Source organism: Taurulus bubalis (assembly GCF_910589615.1).
Source record: "Taurulus bubalis genome assembly, chromosome: 5".
NCBI classification, from domain to species: domain Eukaryota; kingdom Metazoa; phylum Chordata; class Actinopteri; order Perciformes; family Cottidae; genus Taurulus; species Taurulus bubalis.
Window position 1 is genome coordinate 19,096,029 of NC_136593.1, and position 21,166 is coordinate 19,117,194.

General features: G+C 44.7%; 1 protein-coding gene across 1 annotated transcript in view; it reads left to right on the forward strand.

Moving 5' to 3' along the window:
- The first annotated feature begins 1,771 nt into the window (after positions 1–1,771).
- The window catches only part of LOC306737068 (nuclear receptor coactivator 3-like), a 28,316-nt gene continuing 8,921 nt past the window's right edge, over positions 1,772–21,166 (forward strand). Inside the window, exons 1-7 of the mRNA XM_079218771.1 lie at positions 1,772–1,842; positions 18,124–18,228; positions 18,413–18,573; positions 19,867–19,967; positions 20,189–20,363; positions 20,516–20,707; positions 20,879–20,965. Of these exons, the coding sequence (XP_079074897.1) occupies positions 18,143–18,228; positions 18,413–18,573; positions 19,867–19,967; positions 20,189–20,363; positions 20,516–20,707; positions 20,879–20,965 (802 nt within the window). The 5' untranslated portion in view covers positions 1,772–1,842; positions 18,124–18,142. The remainder of the gene's footprint in view (positions 1,843–18,123; positions 18,229–18,412; positions 18,574–19,866; positions 19,968–20,188; positions 20,364–20,515; positions 20,708–20,878; positions 20,966–21,166) is intronic.

Here is a 21,166-nt window from a genome sequence, read left to right on the forward strand (position 1 = left end):
TGATTTGAAAAGGTCTTAAAGTGAATCACAATAGAGAAGCCAGAGGAAATATATCAACGATTTTTACTATAAATTATACCCATGTAATGTAAAGAAAGAAAAAAATATTAAAATCCCACCAGCAGCTGATGAGACAATCTAACGTGTAAACATTTTTAGACCCATGATCATGGGATGTGCACTTATTGTCAACCTGGATTTCATATCTCAGACTCATCCGTCATGTTTATAGTTATAACGTGTGTTATAGCTGATAATAGGTGTGCAAGATGTGTTTGTGCTTTATGCATCTGCACAGTGGTGCATGTTTGGGGGATGGGGGTGGGCCTGGAGAAAAGAAAGGCTGTTTGCAGGTAAACTAATCTGAATGCATTAATGATTATGGGGCTATCTCCTGTCCTTTCAAACTGTTATCTCCTGTCCTTTCAAAGTAGAGAGGCTGAGTATAGGGAGGTGGGGGGTGGGATGGGATAAAGTGTCTCACACTCATTGAGGGGGAAGGTCAGTTTGCCGTGTTTTGTGGGGGAAGGGGCACAAACAGAGGGCCACTGGGCCCCTCTTTGGGTCTCCATGGAATGCAATTGAGGTTTCCTCGCTCAGAAAGACATACAAACAGACCAAAAACACCCAACAAACAATGCACATGGGATTTTATTTTTAAATAACTTTTTGTTGATTTCATGACGTCATCAGCCGACAATAGCAAACAATACCTGATCTGGATTAACCTATATGTAATCATGTTTGCATCAATTTGGTGAAAATGCACGTCTGGCTTGTTGTCCTTCTATACCAGTTGTGTAACACTTCTGGTAGTAGTCCTGCGCTACGTCGGCCAGCAATACCTTTGTCGGATGACATTTTTTGGTTGCATAACATAAAATGCTGTGACTTTGGTAATGAACCTCCTCAGCAGCAATGCTGAATCCAAATCAACACACCTTTTTATTTATGTTTTCTTCCACCTCAAAGTATTTTAGATAATTGCAAAGTTTAGGCAGGAAAGAACAAGAAAGGAGCTAATTTGAACTCTTCCTATTCTCTTCTTTACATCCCTTAACCCCCACGTCCTGCTGCTCTCCCTCCATCTTTGGCCCTCCCTCCCTCCCTCCTTAGTATAGAGACGATTCATAGATAGATATATACTTTATTAATCCCTTTCTAACTGACACTAGACCCAGAATCAGTGGGAGATACTTTATAACTGACATGTCAAGGTATTAAAAGGGCACAATCGGAAAGAGTGTTCTGATTAACATATATAGAGACCATATATCATGAATGTAAATTAATATTTCGTAAATATATTTGTTCCTGCTTAATGCAGGCCATATTACACCAAAGACCCTGTCAAAATACCTCACCCCATGTCACCCCTCCATACAATGTGTGTACATATTTCTGTTCACTAAATTACAAAAATGCCCATGTGTTCTGTCTTCAAGTCTGTAGTTTTTGTGAAACATATCAATTGTAATTGCATGTAAGTGAGGAACATATAAATGTAACACTCCAGGGGTATGATACGTCATTTGCATAAAGCTGCTCTTCCGCCAGCCTATAAATAAGTTTTAAATCTCTCCCCTAATAATATCAGCCGCTGCCGCTCATATCGCCGACGGGTAGTTTTGGTGCGCGTGTAGTTCGCGGCGAGCAGTCTGCTGCGCCTCGCGACAGGAAAGCGACGACATTACCCAGAAGGCACCTCGCTCTGCTACAAGCTGGCTCCCTCCGCTCTGGGAGTGTTTCGCATTTAAACAAACACGGTCCTGCTGAAGATGGCGGAGAGTTTGTAGAGGCGAAAAAAAGAAACTGCTCCACTCAATGAAAGCATCGAAGCCGGTGAGTTATTTTTTCTGCGATTCGTCCTCGAGTCGGTTGTTAGCGAGTTTAAAACACCGGCTGCAGCGCGTGTTTGAACGTGCACGTTTGTCACGGGGACAGTTGTGTGGCTCCGCTCCTGAGCAAGCTGTGGGGGGTTGTGAGCTACGGCGGCACAACGAGCCCTCGTACCTCAGTCCGTTTGTTATGGCATGTCTCTTGTGGCATTATTGGCTCCTAAAACACCCAAAAAAGATGAACATTCGCGTCAAGTCTCGCTTGTTATTGTGCCTTTTGTGTCGGTTGCGGTGTTTTTTCTTTTCTTCTTCTTTTCTCCCCCCACCCCCCTTTCTCAGTATCAGCTAGCTACAAAGTTTACGAGATACAAGAGGCTCTCTTCTCCGCCGGGGTGCGATAGTCGCACGTTAGCCGTTAAATGCTCCTAACTGCTTTAAAAAAGCTCGTGGGTGTTTAAACACGCAACCTGAACTTCGTGGAGCCGCTGTGGGGTCGTCGTTATCCCGCAAACAGCCGAGCGGCTCCGGGTGCTGCTTTCTCTTTTTGTGTGAGACTTGCTTCACAGTTTTGGTACAACGGGGCTGCGGGAATCTCCTGTTCAGAGCTTGCGTTAGTCACCCGCAGTGGTAGTCTGGTGTAACTAGATTTTATTATTATTAATAATAATAACAATAAGGCTTTGTCGAGCCTCCATCATGAACGTAGTAAACACGGTGTGTCTTACCTGTATTTTGTATGTATTTTGTTTTCTTACCCTTTTTTGTATTATTATTATTTCACACGAAGAGTGTAACACCATCTAAAACAAATAGCAACACTAACGTAGTCAAGTCACGTGACATGAAAGGTGCACAAAATTGCCTCTTTTTTTTTTTTACAGAATAAGATTTTCGTGTTGATTGATGTGTATATGACGTCAACCAGCTGTAGGTCACGATTAACCCACCTTGTGTGTCCACTGTCCTCCACTGCTGACAAACCAAACTTGAACTGACTGGCTGCTCTGGAGGATCCACAGCATCTGTTATGCGTTTGCATGGCTGTAGTGAGATTACGTAGTCGTGATTGTAATGGGTAGTATAAGGGCCAATCACAGTATGATAGATGCTGTCGTTTCCCCGCTGATGAATCATATTTAGGTGTGTGTGTGTGTGTGTGTGTGTGTGTGTGTGTGTGTGTGTGTGTGTGTGTGGGCACGGAGAGAGAGAGAGACAGATAGATGGATAGATGGACAGACTGGCAGAGGGAGATGGATGTGTTTCAGTGCAGGGGGAAGACGATCACTCACTGGGTTCAGGTAGAGTCCAGGTTGGCTTTCTCTGTGCTGAGCACTGAGTTTTGTGAGGTAGCAAAGGGGACCATGCTTAAAGAGCGAGCTCATGTGGAGGCTGAACAATGAGCAGGTATGTTAGTCATTCCACTGAAACTGTTGAGGTTGAGGTGTACTGTCGCGCTCTCTTCCCCTGGGGCCATCCCTGCCAATACTTGCAGGCGTTAGAGGCCCAATGCACATTTCCACGTGAGAGTATTCTGAAATAATTTGGATGCATGTGCCGCGCGGCCTGGCGGCTGTAGGGAGCCGCTGAATGGCGAGTGAGTGGCATTATCTTAAACAATGTGGGGATGCAAAGAGGAGAGAACGGGCGAGAATGATGATGCTGCTGGCAGAAGAGCCAACCTGTCTTTATTTTGAGTCTGATGGAATGCCATTACTCAAGCCCACGGATGTGATGTTTTTCTTTTTTTTAGTAATAGAACGGCCACTGTGGGAACCTGTCCAAGGAACTGCTTCTGCTCATATTCTTGGCAAATGGAGCCCCTTGTCCCCCATTCTCTGTCCCTTTATCTGCCACTTTCTTTCTCCCTCACACAGGGTGTCAGGCTGCGTTAACAATGAATCAATCTTTGGGGGGATTCTTTGACTGCAGATGGGGCGAAGAAGTGACCGGGACGCATGGCTTTCGCTCTTTGTCTGTCGGCCCCTGTGCTCTCAATAATTCATTAACTTATCACTTTTTCTCATGGGACCGGGAGACGTCGCTCTGGTGGCAGACCCTGTGGTTGTATCAGATTGCGTGATTGGTAATTGTGTGAGCATACATTTAGTGCCAATATTGATATTTAGTTATTACTCATAGAGGATACGTTTGATTCAATGAAAGTGAAAAGCTCCGTAGGTTGAAACTGGATTCCTGGAGTCGTGTTTTTCAATGAAGTTCTTCTGAATTTAGATCGGTGTTCGGAGTTGAATTTATTTTTGAATGATTAAAAACTTTGGGGCACCAGTCTAATTTTTGCTGCGGGATCTTGGGTAAATGTTGCTGCCATGTGGTTGCACTGAGTTAAAAAAAACTGTCTGGTATCATCAAAGAAGGGGGAGAATAAGTGGAGAGCGTGCCACTCTTGGATAACTGTCTCCAATCTGTCTTTGTCAAGCTGCATTTTTGCGTCACTGCAGTCTGAATACATGGCATTCTTTGAGCGTTTCGTCAGTCTGTGTGCCTAAAGAGAAGCAGAGAGACCGAGATAATGGGTTTCGTTTCGAGTAACTGACAATCGGTCATGTGATGGGCCTGTGTGTTAATTTTAAGATTAATTGCTGTGTGGGTGGACTGCCAGGAATCTTGATGACACAGAGCTGAAATCAAAGCCTGTTTGTTTCCTCTTAATTGAAACGTGACTAGTACCGTTTCTGTTCGACAGCAGTACAGGTAGTGTGAGATTTGGCCAGTTGCTGCCTCTGACAGATAACTCGTTACTGGGATTTTCCCATTTCCAGGCGACGTCAGAGTATTCATCGTTTGTACGGGGATTCTCTGACTCGCTACTGTGGACCATTTACACTCGGCTGCAGCAGGCTGGTTTATAACCAAGGTTTAAGAAAGTTTCCCCACGGTCAGCTCAGGCTGTGTAAAACATCCTGTCCAGCCCCCGCCGTCTCAAGGTCACTCACGCAGGGACGGCAACCCTGTCTTTGTGTTCGTCAAAGTGAGCAAGCTGGTGTGGTAGTACTCAACCGGTAGGACTCTAACTACCTCTTGTATGGAGCTAAATATAGAAAACGCTGCTCGACAAGACAGTCGTGTTTCCACTGCTGAAATATTTACAGCTACTTCGCCCAAACAAGTGAGAGCGAGAATATGAGATGAGCGCTCCTGAAGCCGGGTTGCTGTTCACTAGTCGGAGGAAGCCAGACAGCCGGCCCACTGAGTCCAAAGTCAAGCGGTGCGGTTTGCACTCTGACTCCATTTGAAGTCCCATCTCATTCATCCCCTCGGTCCCCTCTTCTTCAACTCTGAGGTGATACCCAAGCGTTGGGCTAGCCAAGCCATATGGGAGCCATGCTCACTTCTGAAAGCCAAACGGGCAGCCTGAAGCAATCATTGCACCCAATTCCGCTTTATAACCAGCAAGGATTTGGAACAGTTCGCTCTCTGCAGTCCTCGTTGATTGGACGAAGGCAAGGGTTTATTAGGGAAGGGGGTGCCAAGAGCTTTGTCCCCCACCACCCTCCCACCCTCCTTGCCCTTCCTCTTTAACTTCAACTCCCCCTTTTAACTTTCGCTCCCCCAGCTGAAGAATGCTCGTAAAAGGGGTTCACCTGAACAAGCCAGTGGGAGGGTAGCTCCCTGGCCTAGTTTTGTTACCATTGTAAATTGTTAGCAAGACCTTGTTTGTGTTTTATTTATTTTTTAGGGCCCCCTTTTTATAAAAAAAAATGCTTTGGGGGAGAGACAGGGGTGAAAAAAAGTTTGGTTTGTGAGATAACTGCTACCAGATGCTCTCTGTCTTCAGCGTAAGGAGAAAAAGAGGCTGGCGAAGAGAAAGGACACACTGTCGTTTCTGGATGAACTTCTCAACTTGTTACATGGACTCTCTCTCCCTGTCTACAATTGTTCTACGATACTATACCGCCATTACAGACGCAACAAGTAATAATAAAGTAAAAATTGGGTTAGCATGGACAAAATAGTTACTTTGCAACCAAAACGACAAGGAGCTTTGGCTTCGACTTCTGGAAAGTGATCAGGTACTCTCACACAGTTTCACAAAACTCTTTGTAATATTGAGGGCCTCAATACTCCGTCTCCTGTAATTGAGCACTGTAAAATGGTCGGTTGTGTTCATCCCCTTTTTGTTTACATCGTCTTCCTCCTCCTCTGTGCATCTCCGAGATGAAACAGTTCGATGTTGGATTCATGTGGCAGTGAGGTGTGGTTTCTTGGTCTGTCTGGATTGGGAGGCAGCTGTGGCTGGCATGGCACTGCAGTGTGCAAGTTGTAAGGGGAGACGTGCGCGAGCAGCAGGGACTGCAGTCGGGGCGCAGCGTGGCGCTCACCTGCAATTTAAAAGCGCCTTTCATTAAACAAAATTACCACAAATGGCAGTGAGCGTGCAGACGTCTTGCTCACAGCCCCGAGGTTTTTTTTTTTTTTTTCACATGCGATTTCTCCTTCTTTTTTTTTGCGGCCTTAAGTTCAATGAAAAGTCAAGTTGTGAATGACGGACCTCCACACCATCGTTAAAGGCCCCAGACTTACGACAGTGTTTCAACACCGGCCAGGCATGTGTCGGGTAATTTATTACCGTCCCGTTTCTTTCTACAACATTTCTTTCTTAATTGGACTGATTTTTTTCGTTTTCTTTTTTTTGTTCGTTCTGGAATAAAGTGGAAAATGTTCCTCTTCCCTTCACTGCCTGCTGACGTCACCTCTTGTGTATACAGCTTGTCGTTAAGACAACCCTCCATCAAAAGGTGGTTTTGCCTCCTGGCATTGCCACTTCGCATCAGGCTTTGCACCGTTGAAATATTTCGTATACCAAAACAACGCTCACAAAAGCTGTACCAGTATTCTGTATGGAGGAGGTAAGCTCTACTTTTGGCAAAAGGTCCCTGTGTTTCCATGGGGCTTGTTTCTTGTGGCGCTTGTATATGCTCATCTAATTGCTGCACTGGAACGAGTGATTGTATACGACTGAGGTGTGACTAACTAGGAGAAGTGTAGGCCCCTGTGCTATTAGCACCACCGACTGATACACCCAGTTCCACGGGGTACACTTGAAATGGGACTTTGGACAGTTGTGGGGCGCAATTAAAGTCAAGTGAAATGAAGTCAACCTGCTTGTTTGGTTGTTTTTTAAGCTTCAGGTAATTTCCTTTGACAGACAAGCAATCACAGCCAGGAAAACAGGGTTAGCGAGTCAATCATTTACATTTTTAATTTATTTTCAAATAAAAACAGACTGACGAGAAGATTTCTTCCTCAGACTTCAATCGGTATGAAGTGCAAAGCAGTTGTTTTTAAGTTAAGCCTATCCTCAAAATATGAACTTAAATAAGATCCAATGCATGCTTCAAGTTGCAGTCAGATTTACGATGCTGTGTTGTTGGTACAGGTTGAGCAGCGCTGCCTACACGCTGTATTACTTCACCGGTAGGCGAAATAAAGCCTCCCTGCTGGTGCACAATCAACGGTATGAAGTGGTGAACTTCACACATGAGTTGTAAAATGTACCATATTCCCCATGTCCTGCAGATAGGATTGTTTAAATGTTTTTTAGTTATCTAATGGGTTCAGTGTAATGAAATGATGTGTGTGTGTGTGTGTGTATGTGTATACAGCTACTCTGGGGAGAATGTGTTCACGCTTCCACAGCAATGCTACGAACAACATGTGCCGACACGTTGCCATTAAGCTTTTAGACCAGTTCTGAGTTCTTCTTCTGACTGAGGGGCTGCACATTGGTCCTGTGATAATTGTAATCAAGATTTATATTTTTTGCCTTTCCAATTAAACCTGATCTGGTCCAGCATTGATGCTTTCTGTTTAGTCCATGTTCAGGTTCAGTTTCACAACTTATCCAAAATAGGCCGAATAATAGTGCTAGTTATCACACCAGTAGCATAACACACAGTGTTACACGGTAATGAAGTCTTATCAACGACTCTCTGGGCTTTAAGCTAAAACCAACCGACTTTAACACCACAAGAACATCGAGGAAGGAGCTTCCTGGTAGGAATGGGTAGTGCAACGTTGCTGCTGCTTTACTACAAATAATCTAAATTTAAATAAGGCTTTATAAAGAGCTTGCAAGGACTCCTGCAGCTGGAGCTATTTAGCTGTGGCCGTGTGAGGTGCCAACATCAGTTTGACAAAACTCGTCACTAAAAACGAATAAAACGGCCGGCCTACGAACTAGTACAGGATCAGTTTTGATTTGACAGAAGTTGAGTCCACTTCAAGGCCCCGTACATGCTCCTCCATTGTTTTCTTTTGGTGTGACAGTTTGAAAGCCTCTCTGCAGCATTTCATTCGGAACAGTGTGTGTGCAAGAACATTGACCCTGAACTTTTTCGATTTGTTTTTCTTTTTGTGTGTGTGGCTGAAAACCAAGAAAGAGTTTTGCAGCAAAGAGCAGCGTGTGTCGTCCTCTGCCCGTTCCCCTACAGTATGAGGGACTTGATTAGCAGTGCTGGCTTAATCACTCAGCAGATGGGAACAGAGTGCAGTGTCACAGGGCGAAAACAAACCCACATTTAGATTATAGCTCAGCACGCGTCTGTGTGTCCCCGTCCAGTCGAACCGAGCAACTCTGACTTGATTCCTAAACGGATCGCTGCATGTTTTTGTACAAGCCCAGCACTGGTCCTTGTTTCCTTTCTTTTTTAATCATTATTCAAATCTCCTTGAATGGTCTGTAGTTGTGCATCAGGCTGTAAAATAATCCTTCTCCGATTTTAAGTTAAATTCTGTAATTACTCTTTCGTTGCACCGTGAATATCTGTTTGTCAAAACGGGAGATAAAAGAATAGTAGTGATAGTTTTCTAGAAAAGCAGTGGCTGTGAGGACTCCATGATTAAACCCCACAGTTCCGCTCCTGCTCTGGAATCTTTTTCACCTAGGCTCTGTCAACACGTGAAACTGGCCAGTTGAAAGAAAGGAAAAGGAGTAGTAAAGGGAAAACTGGGAGGGGGGAGGGGGGGTGGAGGGTTGCAGTAGTGAAACTGGCGTCAGACCATCTTTTGAGTTGAATTCTTTGCAGGGGTCAGAGTTCAGGAGCTGCAGCGTGGCGCTGTGATTGGCTGAGGAGAGGTGAAATGAAAACCACAGTAAACTTTTGACCCCGGCGCAGGAGCTGCGCAGGAACGCCCAGCCCCAGCTCTGGCGTGGTGGAACAGAGCCCGCTCTCTTCCTGTGTTTACTCCACCAATCCAACAGGGACGGCGGGGAGGAGGGGGACGGGGGAGGGAGCGGGAGAGCAGAGGGGGAGGAGAGAAAGGCACGCAGGAGAGAGGGAGGGAGGGAGGGAGGGAGGGGAGGAAGCGAGAAAATCGTCAGAGCCTTGCTGTGGTTTGAAAATGAATATCTACCTCTTTTTCTTTTTTTCCCCTGGAGTGGCACAGTTGAAACGTTTACACAAACACACACTGCTTCTGAAAAGAAAAGTTAAAACCAAGCACAGTCTTTATAAAACAACAACAACAACCATTTATATACATATTGCCAGAAGTAATTAACAATGGTGGACAAATCTTTACACTGAATTATGTGAGGCAACATGAGATTACTCTTCACCCAGCATCTCCATCCTGTGTGTGTGTGTGTGTGTGTGTGTGTGTGTGTGTGTGTGTGTGTGTGTGTGTGTGTGTGTGTGTGTGTGTGTGTGTGTGTGTGTGTTTTATCAGCCGGCCAGTATGGTGGCTGATTGGGCCCGGTGCTCTGGCTCTCCAGATAAAAGGCGTCGTAGCCATTGATTAATGAACTCATTTCCATAATATTAGCCTCGTATGATCGCAGCCGCCTGCGTCTGGGTTGGTCGCTCGGGTCTCTGGACGCTGCCGCTGCCCTCGCCCTTATCGCTACACTTTTTACTCCCAGACATGTCGAGCTTAAAGAAAACCGAGAGGTTGATTTGGCAGGTTGGTGCTGTGGCCGTGTGGTCCTTTCTGGTCTTTTGTCCGCATTAATGATGGATAGTTGTAGGAGATGCATGTGGGACACACACACACACACACACACACACACACACACACACACACACACACACACACACAGAGAGGAATCGGCCATCTCTTTGTTTCCACCTTGATTTATTTTCCCTGTTTTTTCTACACGATGCAGTTTGTGTGAGAAAAATGTGAAGATGCACACACAGCCCGTCTGAGATATGTGTGTGTTTGTTGAGCACGGGTGGGGGATGTTGGGGGGGTGCAGTTTCAAGGCAGTTTCTCTCTGCTTTTAACTATTTGCTCTCCCTCACTACGTTCATCTATGGGCATCATGTTCACTACAAGTTTGAGGAAAAAAGCCACACATGCATCGAATGTCTTTCATGGGCCCTTGTGAATTTCTTGTATCAGAAAATGTCCCTCAACGAGTCAGAGAGGCAACGCAGTGTTTAATTAATTGATAATCAACCCCCACATTTATTTTTTCCATCGACAGAGGTTGTGTGTGACTTGGATCGAGTTGTGGAAACTTTTTTTAAAGCATGTAGAACATCGCAGACTACGTTTGTGTTTGTTGCACACTGAAACACTGAGGCTTCTTTCTGATGCTCGTCCGAAATGTTTCTCAAACTCCAATTAGCTCCTGTGAGCGAGTGTTCCAGCCTGCTCTCCCCGTCCTCTTTGCGTCACTGCCATGGTTTTGAAAGGTGCGCTTTATTCCAGTGTGAACTGCCCCTTGTGAGACTTTGACTCCAAATCAGTCAAACTTGTTGATGCTTTTCATTTTAAAAACGTATCCAAGTGAGTGAATATGGCCAGAAATTAAATGAATTTGGATTTGTTTTTGCAACAACGACATGGTTTGAAATGTCATCACATTAAAATGATTCGTAGGAATAAAGAGACTAAAACATTGTATTCTGTACTCAGACACACTGCAGACAAACGAGTATTTATCTGAACAATTTACAGCTTCACTAAATCCACACTTATAGTACACACATGCTTGACATGTGTCCTCATCGTCCCCGTCCTGAAGTCACATTTTGTGTGGCGACACTCCACATCTTGCCATTAAACCCTCTAACTCCAGTTTAGTCCCACTGGCCCATGTTTGATTAAAATCATGTGTAATGTAGGCAGGAAAACAGCTGAACAACAACAAAAAACAAGAGTGCATTTGAATCAATGAAAAGTATTGCCTCTGGAAGTTATATTCCCTCACAATTTAAGGGGGAATCCCCAAAACATCAAGATGATGGATTGCTGCAAAACAAAGTGTGTGGTTCTAAATCATACAAAGCAAGAGCAGTACTGTCGCCCTTTGTTCCCTTGTTTTTCATGAGATCTAGCAGTGTACAAATGATATTGGTTCCAGCGTGGAGTTCCCAGTATTGAAAGTTCACAAGTGTCAAGACACATTCCTAAATTATCTTCTCATTCAAAATAGAAAGTTAGTTTTTATAATCTGATTCATTGCAAGCAGAACTAATTAAGGATCTTAAAAAAAAAAAGTGCCAGGACAGCACCAATTTTGAATTGCTTCTTTTTTTCAAATTTCACTGACATTACGTCCTCTCAGCAGTCTGACCTTTTTCTTTTTAAATCATTTAAATGATATTACATTTTTCAAGGTGGGATGCGTTCATTCACTCAATGGAAGTTCATTGTGGGAGCACCTCTTTTTATTGGTGGTAATGACGATTCAACCGAAGTAGATTCCTTCTTCATTCCTTGATGAGGCCCACTGGGAGCACAGTGCTTTTTGTGTGCACATATCAGTCGTGTATATCTCACCATTAAGACATAAAGAAAGACTATTTATTAATTACCCTTTGCTTAACCCCTTACCCTGTATATTTATTGTCTTTTCTTCCCCAGCTTTTTTTTTTAATGCCTTTTCAGAGAGCGCAGAGTTAAGCATAACATTACAGTGGGCCCCTTGCACAATATGCCACGTCCTCATAAATACACCATGAAAACGTGATGAATTGCGTTGCACAGATATAATTAGGGTGAGTGTTGTTCACAAGCTTCCCGAGGTGCTCCTCATTGTTGCGGACAGTATTTTAGTGCAACATTTCAACAGGTGGGTCGTAATAGACGACACGCATCCTTCAGTTATGCATCAAACCAGTTATAAAAGCAGCCCTTCGTCCTGTAATGTGGACACAGAGCTCAACTGTCGCTTACATCATAACGGTCAGATTCCTACATTTCAGGTTCCGCCCCAAAACGTTTTTCAGTTTTTCAAAAACACCCAAAGAAAGTGTGAAGAAGCTGATGAAGTTTGTTACTGTATAAATACAAAAGGTGTTTCTCTCGAAGAGAGGGGTTTCTAAATATGCAGTATAATATATAAAAACAATATCATACAATCAGTTCTTAAGTCTAAAGGCTAAAACATGGCTTCTTTGTTACACATGATTCGGTCTTTAACTAAATCACTGAGCCTTCAGTGTGTGAGCTCCAGTTGCACTTCACCCGGTAGCTGGTTGTACGCTCAGCAGGAGGAGGAGACGCTCTTTGAAGCAAAACAGGAAGTCATTCAGCCCTCTTGTTTCTTTTTTACTCTTGATGTCCCAAATTCTAGTGGACACCTTTTTGTTGCTTTATTACTCTGTGTGTGTGTGTGTGTGTGTGTGTGTGTGTGTGTGTGTGTGTACAGGGAAGTAATGGTGCTAAATGCTTCTACGAGCTCATGTTGGCCATGAAAAAAAGCTCAGAATATATTCTGCTGTCTTTCCACATCCTCAAACCCTGGGCTTTTTAACTCCACACACAGAGTTCTAATAAAGACAATTTGGGCTCATGTGCGTTTGGGTGTGTTTTTCGGGGGTCTGTAACTGTGTGTATCTGTGTCGGGTGGGCCTCTGTTTATTGTTGGGCCTGCCACTCATTGTCTCAGGGAGCTCAGATTGCAGGCTTTATTTCAGGCTGAGCAGGAATTTCCTCCTCACTATTCTGGTCCTGAATGACCGACGCTGCTGCCATTCTGGCCTTTAGCCTGCGCATCGCAGTAATGCACTTTTATAACACTGGCTGAAGTGCTTTGATGCAACAGAGTGCAAAAAAAAACAACGCAGTGTCATTCAGTCCCAAGTTTAAGTAATCTCATGAGCAGCATATCTGTAAGAGATGGGGCATTTAAGTTGTGGGGATCTAAAAGTGTGTTTGGCTCGCTTGCTTATTCCTTGAAGGCACACAGGAAAACTTGCTCACGTAGTTAGTCCCCTCAAACGCGTTCAACACAATTAATTTAATGAGGAATGCTATCATGTGAAAAGTCTGGACTAACATTAGTTGCCTCACATGTTGAGAAGATGATTCAGATGAGAGGAGAGTGTGTACGATCACACTCAATGAGGGGGACAGAAAGCCCATGTCTTTGGAGATGCTCCCTTCATTTACTCGGTATGAGTGAAGCTGTGCTCTATAGCTTTGAGGCGTGCAATGCTTACAATGTAAGATACTCGTGTCTCCAATGAACCCCAAAACCCACCACCGGGATGGAAAAGCAATAGCCAACACTACAGCGTCTATATCGTAGCCAGAAGATTTAAAAAAAAAAAAAGACTGTCGGCAGATTCTTGATCTTTCCGACAGTCCTTGAACACTTCATGTGTGACGAACGCTTCCGTCAGAAAAAGCGACCAAAACTAAGCTCAAAATTGTGATATTCATCAAAAACATTTTATCCTACATGTCTCATTTCAAATCGAGTCCCAAATAAACCATATGTGTTACCAGATCCTGTACAAACACAGAACATTCTGGGTTCTTTGTAGTACAAGAGATTGCGGAAATAAACAAGATAAAGCATATCTTTTTTAAATTAGCAATTTAAGTGATCTTCTGCAGTATTCTTGCCCGCTGCTGTAAACCATTCAGAGCAGAAGGTTCCCCTCCCGTCTGAAATGTGCTAGCCTTGCCGGTGAAACTCTCCATGCTTTTTAAAATGTGACTTGATTAGCAACAACAACCCATAACCTGAGGTCTTATCTGTGCAGTCAACATTATCCACATGCGCCTCACTGTTTTGCATTTAACAGTTTGCACCATTTTACTGTAGCTTTGACATTTTTGGATCCTTGGCAGTCCAGCTTTTTTTTGTTTTTATAGGTACTCTTATTATAAAGCAGTAAATGACAGACACAAGTAGTAAATGAGTTTAGTTGAGGATCTGTTTCAATGTGCGGCCAGTAGATCTACATTTTTCTAATGGATACCCAGCCCTATTTATGTCGTGCCTGTGTCTCCTCTCTTCTCCCCTCCCCCTCCCTGTTCTCCCTGCCTCCTCCCCCTCTTTATTCTACCCAGTCTTCCCTGACGACTCCTCCTCCTGCTGCAGCCATATTCATACCGGTGCTTATATCTTCTGGTCTGAATTACATTTCACTACCAGAAGTCACTCATGCACGTGCATGGTGTGCAGTGTGTAGTGTGTCCTCTGACGGACAGCTGAGTGATTAACAAAGTTGAACAGTCACAGTGGACATCAACGAGAGTCTAGGGTACAACGGGATGGAAAATAATTCTCTTATTATTCATGCGTAGCTCTCGAGCTCTATTTTTTTCAGTGAATTGTTGTTTTGTTGTTCGGAAGAGTCGACTCAGAATTATTAAACTGTGTTTGGACAGCTGACAGAAAGGGAACGCTTTTCTCTCTTTCTCTGTGCTAAATTATTCAGCTGCAGCATTAGCTCAGTTGCAGCCCTGCGTTTAGGACTGATGTGATCAGTGGTCTGTGGTGGAGGATCACACACACACACACACGCACACGCACACGCACACACACACACACTCTCTGTGTGGGTAGTAGGTTGCAACCTTGCAAATACTAGCTGAGTTTGGCCGTGGCGACAGAGTTGTGACTATTAAGACTTAACCTGATTGGAGGCATCATAATATTTGAAGCATTTACAAAATCTTTTTTTTTTTTATGTTTTAAAACTGTAGTTATTGTTTAATATGTCCTTGAAGAACACCAGCTGTTGACGGTTATTTTTTTCCAGTGAATCTTTGTTTTTAGTTAAGTGTTATTATTATTATTATTATTATTAGATTTCATGAAGGAAAGGACATCTGGTTATCAAAGGCAGTAGGATGATGGTGCTAAAGGTCACTGATTTTGGGAGCAGTTTGTCCCCAAACACTGAAGGTCAGGCCTTCCCAGTTTTGTGACATTTTATTTATTTGAACTTTATTTACATGGTACCTCCATGTACAATTAAAAACATAAATTGTCCCCACTTGCTGCACCGTACCGGATTCAACATTTTTAAGCTAATTTGCATCTGTAGTCCCTTGACGCTTAAAACACAATAGCATAGCAGATCCCTTGATGTGAAAGTGATGCTAGGAAAATCCTATTCTAATTCTTATTTTTTAGTATGATGTTGTAGCTTCGATTTTGAAATGCAAAGACTTTAAATAGACGTCCGCTCAAGAGGGATTCCTCTCTGTTGCCTCGATGAAAGCTTATCCAACTGCTGTGATGAGAAAACACAAAACCCCAGAGGGCCTTCTTCACTGTGGCTATGAATAGGATGGCACTAAAGTATTGAAGGTTATGAAGGCTTTGACAGAACTGGTTACTGGCACATGTGGAGTGTCTTCTCTAAGTTAGTTGGGTGCACAAGCACAACAAGGTGGGAGAGAAGGTGACTCAGCTTCTTGGTTGCCATAAATAATGATGCAACAACAGTGAGGAAAGCTATGTCGTCGAGCAGAGTTTAAATTTTGTTTTCTGACCTTTTTGTGAGGATGAGTTAGTACGCGAAGCTTTGCACGGCCTCTGATGGCCAGAAGCGGTCAGGTGTGAGTCGGGACCGGGACGAGCCGGGTACCGGCTGATAAGCAGGACATGTAAATAGGGGGGATGAGTGTGGCCACATTTCCAGGAAAGGGAAGTGATGACGCAGAGGAGCAGGCTGAGGGGAGGACACAAACAGGATGCTATCTGCTGCGGCTTCCTGTACAATTTTAGAAATTTGTGGTTTTCCCATGCATTTCTGTGAAAGCAAAAACATATAAAAGGGCTCATGCTGCTTTCACAAGGAGCGGTGCCGTTATAGAGTCATGTTGAGATGGCCCGACATCCAGAAGATGCCCCAGTAGATTGGCCGTTTTTAGATTTTTACCTGTCTGTTTTCAGGAGATGTTGAGGTACTGATATTGAGGCACTAGACTCTGACTGGATCTTGACTGGGGCTTGTACTGTGCAAGGTGAGCATGTGGGAGATGTAGAAACACACACACACACATCCCAGGTGGACAATCTGGTTCAGACCATTTTATTTTTAACTATGAGCTGTTGTATTCCTCCCGTCGGCAGCTGCTGTTTGTGTGCCTGATAGTTTGTGAACGCACCTCGTCTTGTCCCCGTGCAAGTTTCACATTGTCAAACAGAGCTGATTCAGGTCAGTGGCATGCTGCCAGGCCTGTTGAGACTCAGCTGTGGTTTTTGGTGGGCTGCTGCTCAATCTCTCACTCTGCTGTAGAAGTGCTGCGTGTGTCGGTTCTCAGATTTCCGTCATGCCAAACGTTTAGGAAGTGTAAAATGTCAACATGGGTGAACTAATGAGTCATACTGTTATTACATTTTAAAAGAAAGTGCAGTAAGCCGTGTCGTGCATTTTAAATCCCATGAGAGCGTGCATGAAGCAAAAAGATGTCAGAGGTTTTCAACATTGTTTTCCCACGGCCGAAGTAGAAACCGCGCTGCTAAGCATTGCCCGTTCTCAGAAAGGCCCCCCTCAGCAGCACCCAGTGCTGCTGTTTGTCCGTTTCTTGATGTGAGGCTGACTGAGGGCTGATGTCATCTTTCTTCACTGCTGCAGAGGTGAGCCAGCACAGAAACCACAAAGGAAGGAAGGAAGGGATGAAGGGAAAGGCAATAAGAGTCACAGCCAGAGCAGGACGGGCAGATTTTAGAGATGGGTGCTGAAAGGCAGACGGACAAGAAGCATGCGATGCAGATTTATGGCGCAGAGTGTGTCTGAGACTCGCTGTGCTCCTCCTGTCGGAGTAGTGGCGGTGGGTGACGGGGCTGCGTGTCCCAGCCTGCAGTTGCGGAGCAGAAGTTGCATAACGTCTCCCATGCGTTCTATAGTTTTCCACTGTGGAATGAGCTCACGCTTGTGTTTTTTTTTTTTTTTTTTTTAGGAGCGTTTGTGTGTATGCACGCACAAGCATGCAGCAGAGCCGAAGAGAGAGTTTTAGCAGAACAATCTGGTTGTTTTGCGTGTGCATGTTTCTGGGTGGGGACAGGAAAGTGACCTTAGAGGCTGGCTTCAGAGGTTTCCTCTCACGTGAACTCTGAGGGGGTCAGACACGGGGCAATGCCAGAGCAAGAAAACAAGGACAGGGTCCACAGCCAAGTGCTGCTACACCCAGGGAGGGGAGGGGTTGTCTTAGGATGGTGTGGTGTGGGGTGGGGTGGGGTGTGGGGCAGTTAAAAGCTATTGAAAGAAAGAACGGATGTAGCCTAGTATGGAGAATGCGGAAGAGGAATACATCTTTTTTTTTTTTACTAGACCCTGAAATGTGGAGCCTCGCATGGACTGTCTCCGGCCTCCAGAAGCCCGAGCAGTGTGTGTTTATTACCCCCCCATCCAGTACTGTCCCAAGCACTGAGACAAAGAGGCAGGCTGGTGAATATGTGCCTTGCTGGGACAGTAGCTACACGCACACATACACAGACTTTGCAACGACATGCCTGCACATGCAAGCAAACTGGAAAATGGTTTGTATGCACCCAGTGTGTACGTGTGCTGCTGCTGCTGCTGCTAGCAGAGTGGTATCGTTCCAGCGAGCAGGCTGGCTGAACGCAGGATGACCCATCTCCCCCGAGGCTTCACATCACTACATCATCATCAGTCGCTCCTCGCAGTGGAACAGATGAGATTTCACTCTCATCGAGCACTAAGCAGGAACCAAGGCTGCTTCACTAACTGGATAGTCTACCCTCATAAATCTGTGTGAATCCACAATCGACTCTTCCCCTGGAAGAATCACTTCACTTATAACCTCAATAGCTTGAGGATTTCGTTGATTGTATTTATTTATTTTCTCCCTCTCCATAACTTGACACTAAGCTTTTATGGTTTGCCTGTATTTGGCGTAATTTCAGAGTGAACTTTGCAAAAAAGATCGACAGCTGAGGGCAATTTCCAATCCACAATTTATCCTTTGATTAGATTGCAGCACAAACATGTGAGCATATAAAACCCGCCTATCGGTTCATTTCCTCTGATCGTGTGTGTGTGTGTGTGTGTGCGCGTTTGTGTTTGTTTACATGTATATGTGATGTGCAGCTTTGTGCTTTCAGGTGCTGATATGCGCTGAAGATGAGTGGCGTAGGAGACAACTTGTTGGAGCCACTGTGCGCCGACCGCAAGCGTAAACTGTCCACCTGCGACACACCGGGCTTAGGGTGAGTGCTCTGACTTCTGTTGAGTGTCCATCATATCTCAGTCCACATTGTGCCATCCCCGTCCACACGCATGTCTGCTGCTAGCGAAGCATCTGAACCAAGGCCGTACGGCCCGCGTACGGACGGGGCATGGGGAGGTGAGGTCGTCATGGCAACATGTCTAATCCCCTTGGCACCCCCGTAGGTGTGACAAGCGCCGGAGGGAACAGGAGAGCAAGTACATCGAGGAGCTGGCCGAGCTCATCTCAGCGAACCTCTCCAACATTGACAGCTTCAACGTCAAGCCTGACAAATGTGCTATCCTCAAGGAGACCGTGAGGCAGATCAGACAGATCAAAGAGCAAGGTACCACCACAAAGCCACATATTATTATTATTATTATTATTATTATTATTATTATTATTATTATTCATCTTCTTGTTGTTATTACTATTATTGTTCTGGTTATATTAGAGTTTTGTGTCCCCCCCCACCCCCTGTTTTTTTCGTTCTGGGGAGTAAACGGTGAGTTAAGTTAGACTGGTGCAGCACCCGGCTGCAGGACAGACGATGCCAGTGATGAAGTGGTGCGTTTGGTTCATGGCCAGGCGGCTTCACGCTGACAGCCACTTTGGCGGTTTGTATTGCTGGGGGTAAACGAACACCAGTAATTGAGACCAGTCCTTGGTGGTCGCGGCTCAAAGCTGTCAGTGACAGTGTGTATCTGTTAGTGCCAGACCGAGCTTCTCTCAAGGAGACGAATGACACTGGTGGCTCAGAAGTCAGACTTTTTATCACTCCTACCCTTTGCTCATTTTCCAATTGTTTTGCAGATTTGACATGATTGGATATAACAAAACAAAAAAAAAAAATATATATATATATATATATATTTTCTTCCACCTGTTTCATCTCTGTTTGAGAGTCGATCTGTTAGGTTAAGTGGATAAGGAAGAGAAAGAGAGCAATCATATTATAATCTACCCAGAGGGTCACAGCTGGCTACTGCTGGCCCGGTGTTATACAGCTTGGTTGCCATAGTTACAGGATGGGAATGATGGAGAGCCTTTTTTTTTTTTATTCCTGTCTGTTGTCCTTTTTAACTCACCTTTTCCCTCCCCCTGTCAACTAATCTCTGCTGTTTGCAAACAGTTACCCCAGTGTCTCCTTTCTTACTGCTTCACTCCGCTCGCTCAAACAGCGAGTTTGGTTATTCATGATATTAAATCCAGTGTCATATTGTTTGTCGTCTTGCTCTGTGTCTCGTACCACAGATGGTTCCGCTATATAGAGTGGTATCTAACAAAGCCTCTGACACATGCTGATTTTAAAAATAGAAAGGCATGCTAGTCATTCATCTGTGACTCATGCTGCCACCTGCTGGTCTGGAAAAGAATACATGTTTTCTAGTATTGGGGAAGCGGCTCCTACAGCTAAGTGCACATCAAGTCCTGACCAACAGTATGATCAGGAAAAATACTATAAAATAACATCTTTTACACTGTGGAGGTCATGTGTACTTGTCAAAATGAAGGTCTTCTGAACAGCAGCTCTACCTGAGTTACTGAATACTGACTAAAACTATCCAAAGACATAGAAAGCTGTTGTAAAATGACAACTCTCTTCATCAGGAGTGTGATGTGCTTCATCTGTCCTCAGGAAAGAGCTCTTGCAGTGATGACGATGTCCAGAAGGCGGACGTGTCTTCCACTGGTCAAGGGGTCATTGACAAGGATCATCTGGGACCGCTGCTCCTACAGGTCAGCTTGGGGACAATCGCTGCCGGGAACAACGCTTATTAGCTGTCCTCCCATATGCTGGACCACTGCTTCCCTGTCATTGCTCATTTGCAGTTGGTAGAAATGTCTCAGCTTGTTGATAGAAGGGCAAACAGTAACCAAATATGGTAAATATCATGTTATTTTCATTGATAGTTCGTCTTCCATTCAACTCTCCATGTTTGTGTCCCGGCTGTCATCAGGCATTGGATGGCTTTCTGTTTGTGGTTAACCGAGAGGGCAGCATTGTCTTTGTGTCGGACAACGTGACGCAGTACCTGCAGTACAAGCAGGAAGAGCTGATCAACACCAGTGTGTACAACATCATCCATGGCGAGGACAGGGAGGAGTTTCACAAGAATCTTCCCAAGTCTAATGGTGAGTCATGGGTTTAAACGTGTGGGTGCAAACACCTTCAAGATCACACGCACCGAGATGTACGCTCAAACACAGTCAATCTCTCTCTCTCTCTCACACACACACACACACTGTTAGAACTTATGTTCACTGTTGCTTATTTCTCTTCATAGCACCAAATGGAGCATCGTGGGGCGGAGAAGCCCCCCGGCAGAAGAGCCACACCTTCAACTGTCGAATGTTGGTGAACTTTGGTCATGGTCCGAGTCATGGGTTGTCAGAAGAGAGGCCTGGGGCCCAGCGCTATGAGACCATGCAGTGTTTTGCCCTCACTCAGCCCCGGGCCATGATGGAGGAGGGAGAAGGTAAAAGTCAGACACTCTTGGCTGACACTTAGTGTGTAGCTATGCTTTCTACTGCATTTATTAGTCAACGTGTGCTTAAATGTTGCAAATAATGCCGTACGCACAAGATTTTCCATGTCCAGTTTGTCCCCCGGTGTAGTCAAACATTGCGTTGTCTCTCTTTGCTTTTAGATTTGCAGTCATGTATGATCTGTGTGGCGCGACGCATCATTGCAGTAGAGAGGACGGAGAGGTTTAGCACACGCCATGAACTGTCTGGTAAGTTTCCACTGTGTTATATCTAATTCATGCAAGTACATTCCCACCGTGCATTCATTTTGTGTCCTTGCCATCGGAAATGTTTTTGTGCCACACTAAAATTCTAATTCCCCACTTGCTCATTACTTGTGCCGACAATGTGATCTTTCAAGCCATTGCATTCTAGATATTGAGACGACATAAATTCTTAATTCCCTTCGG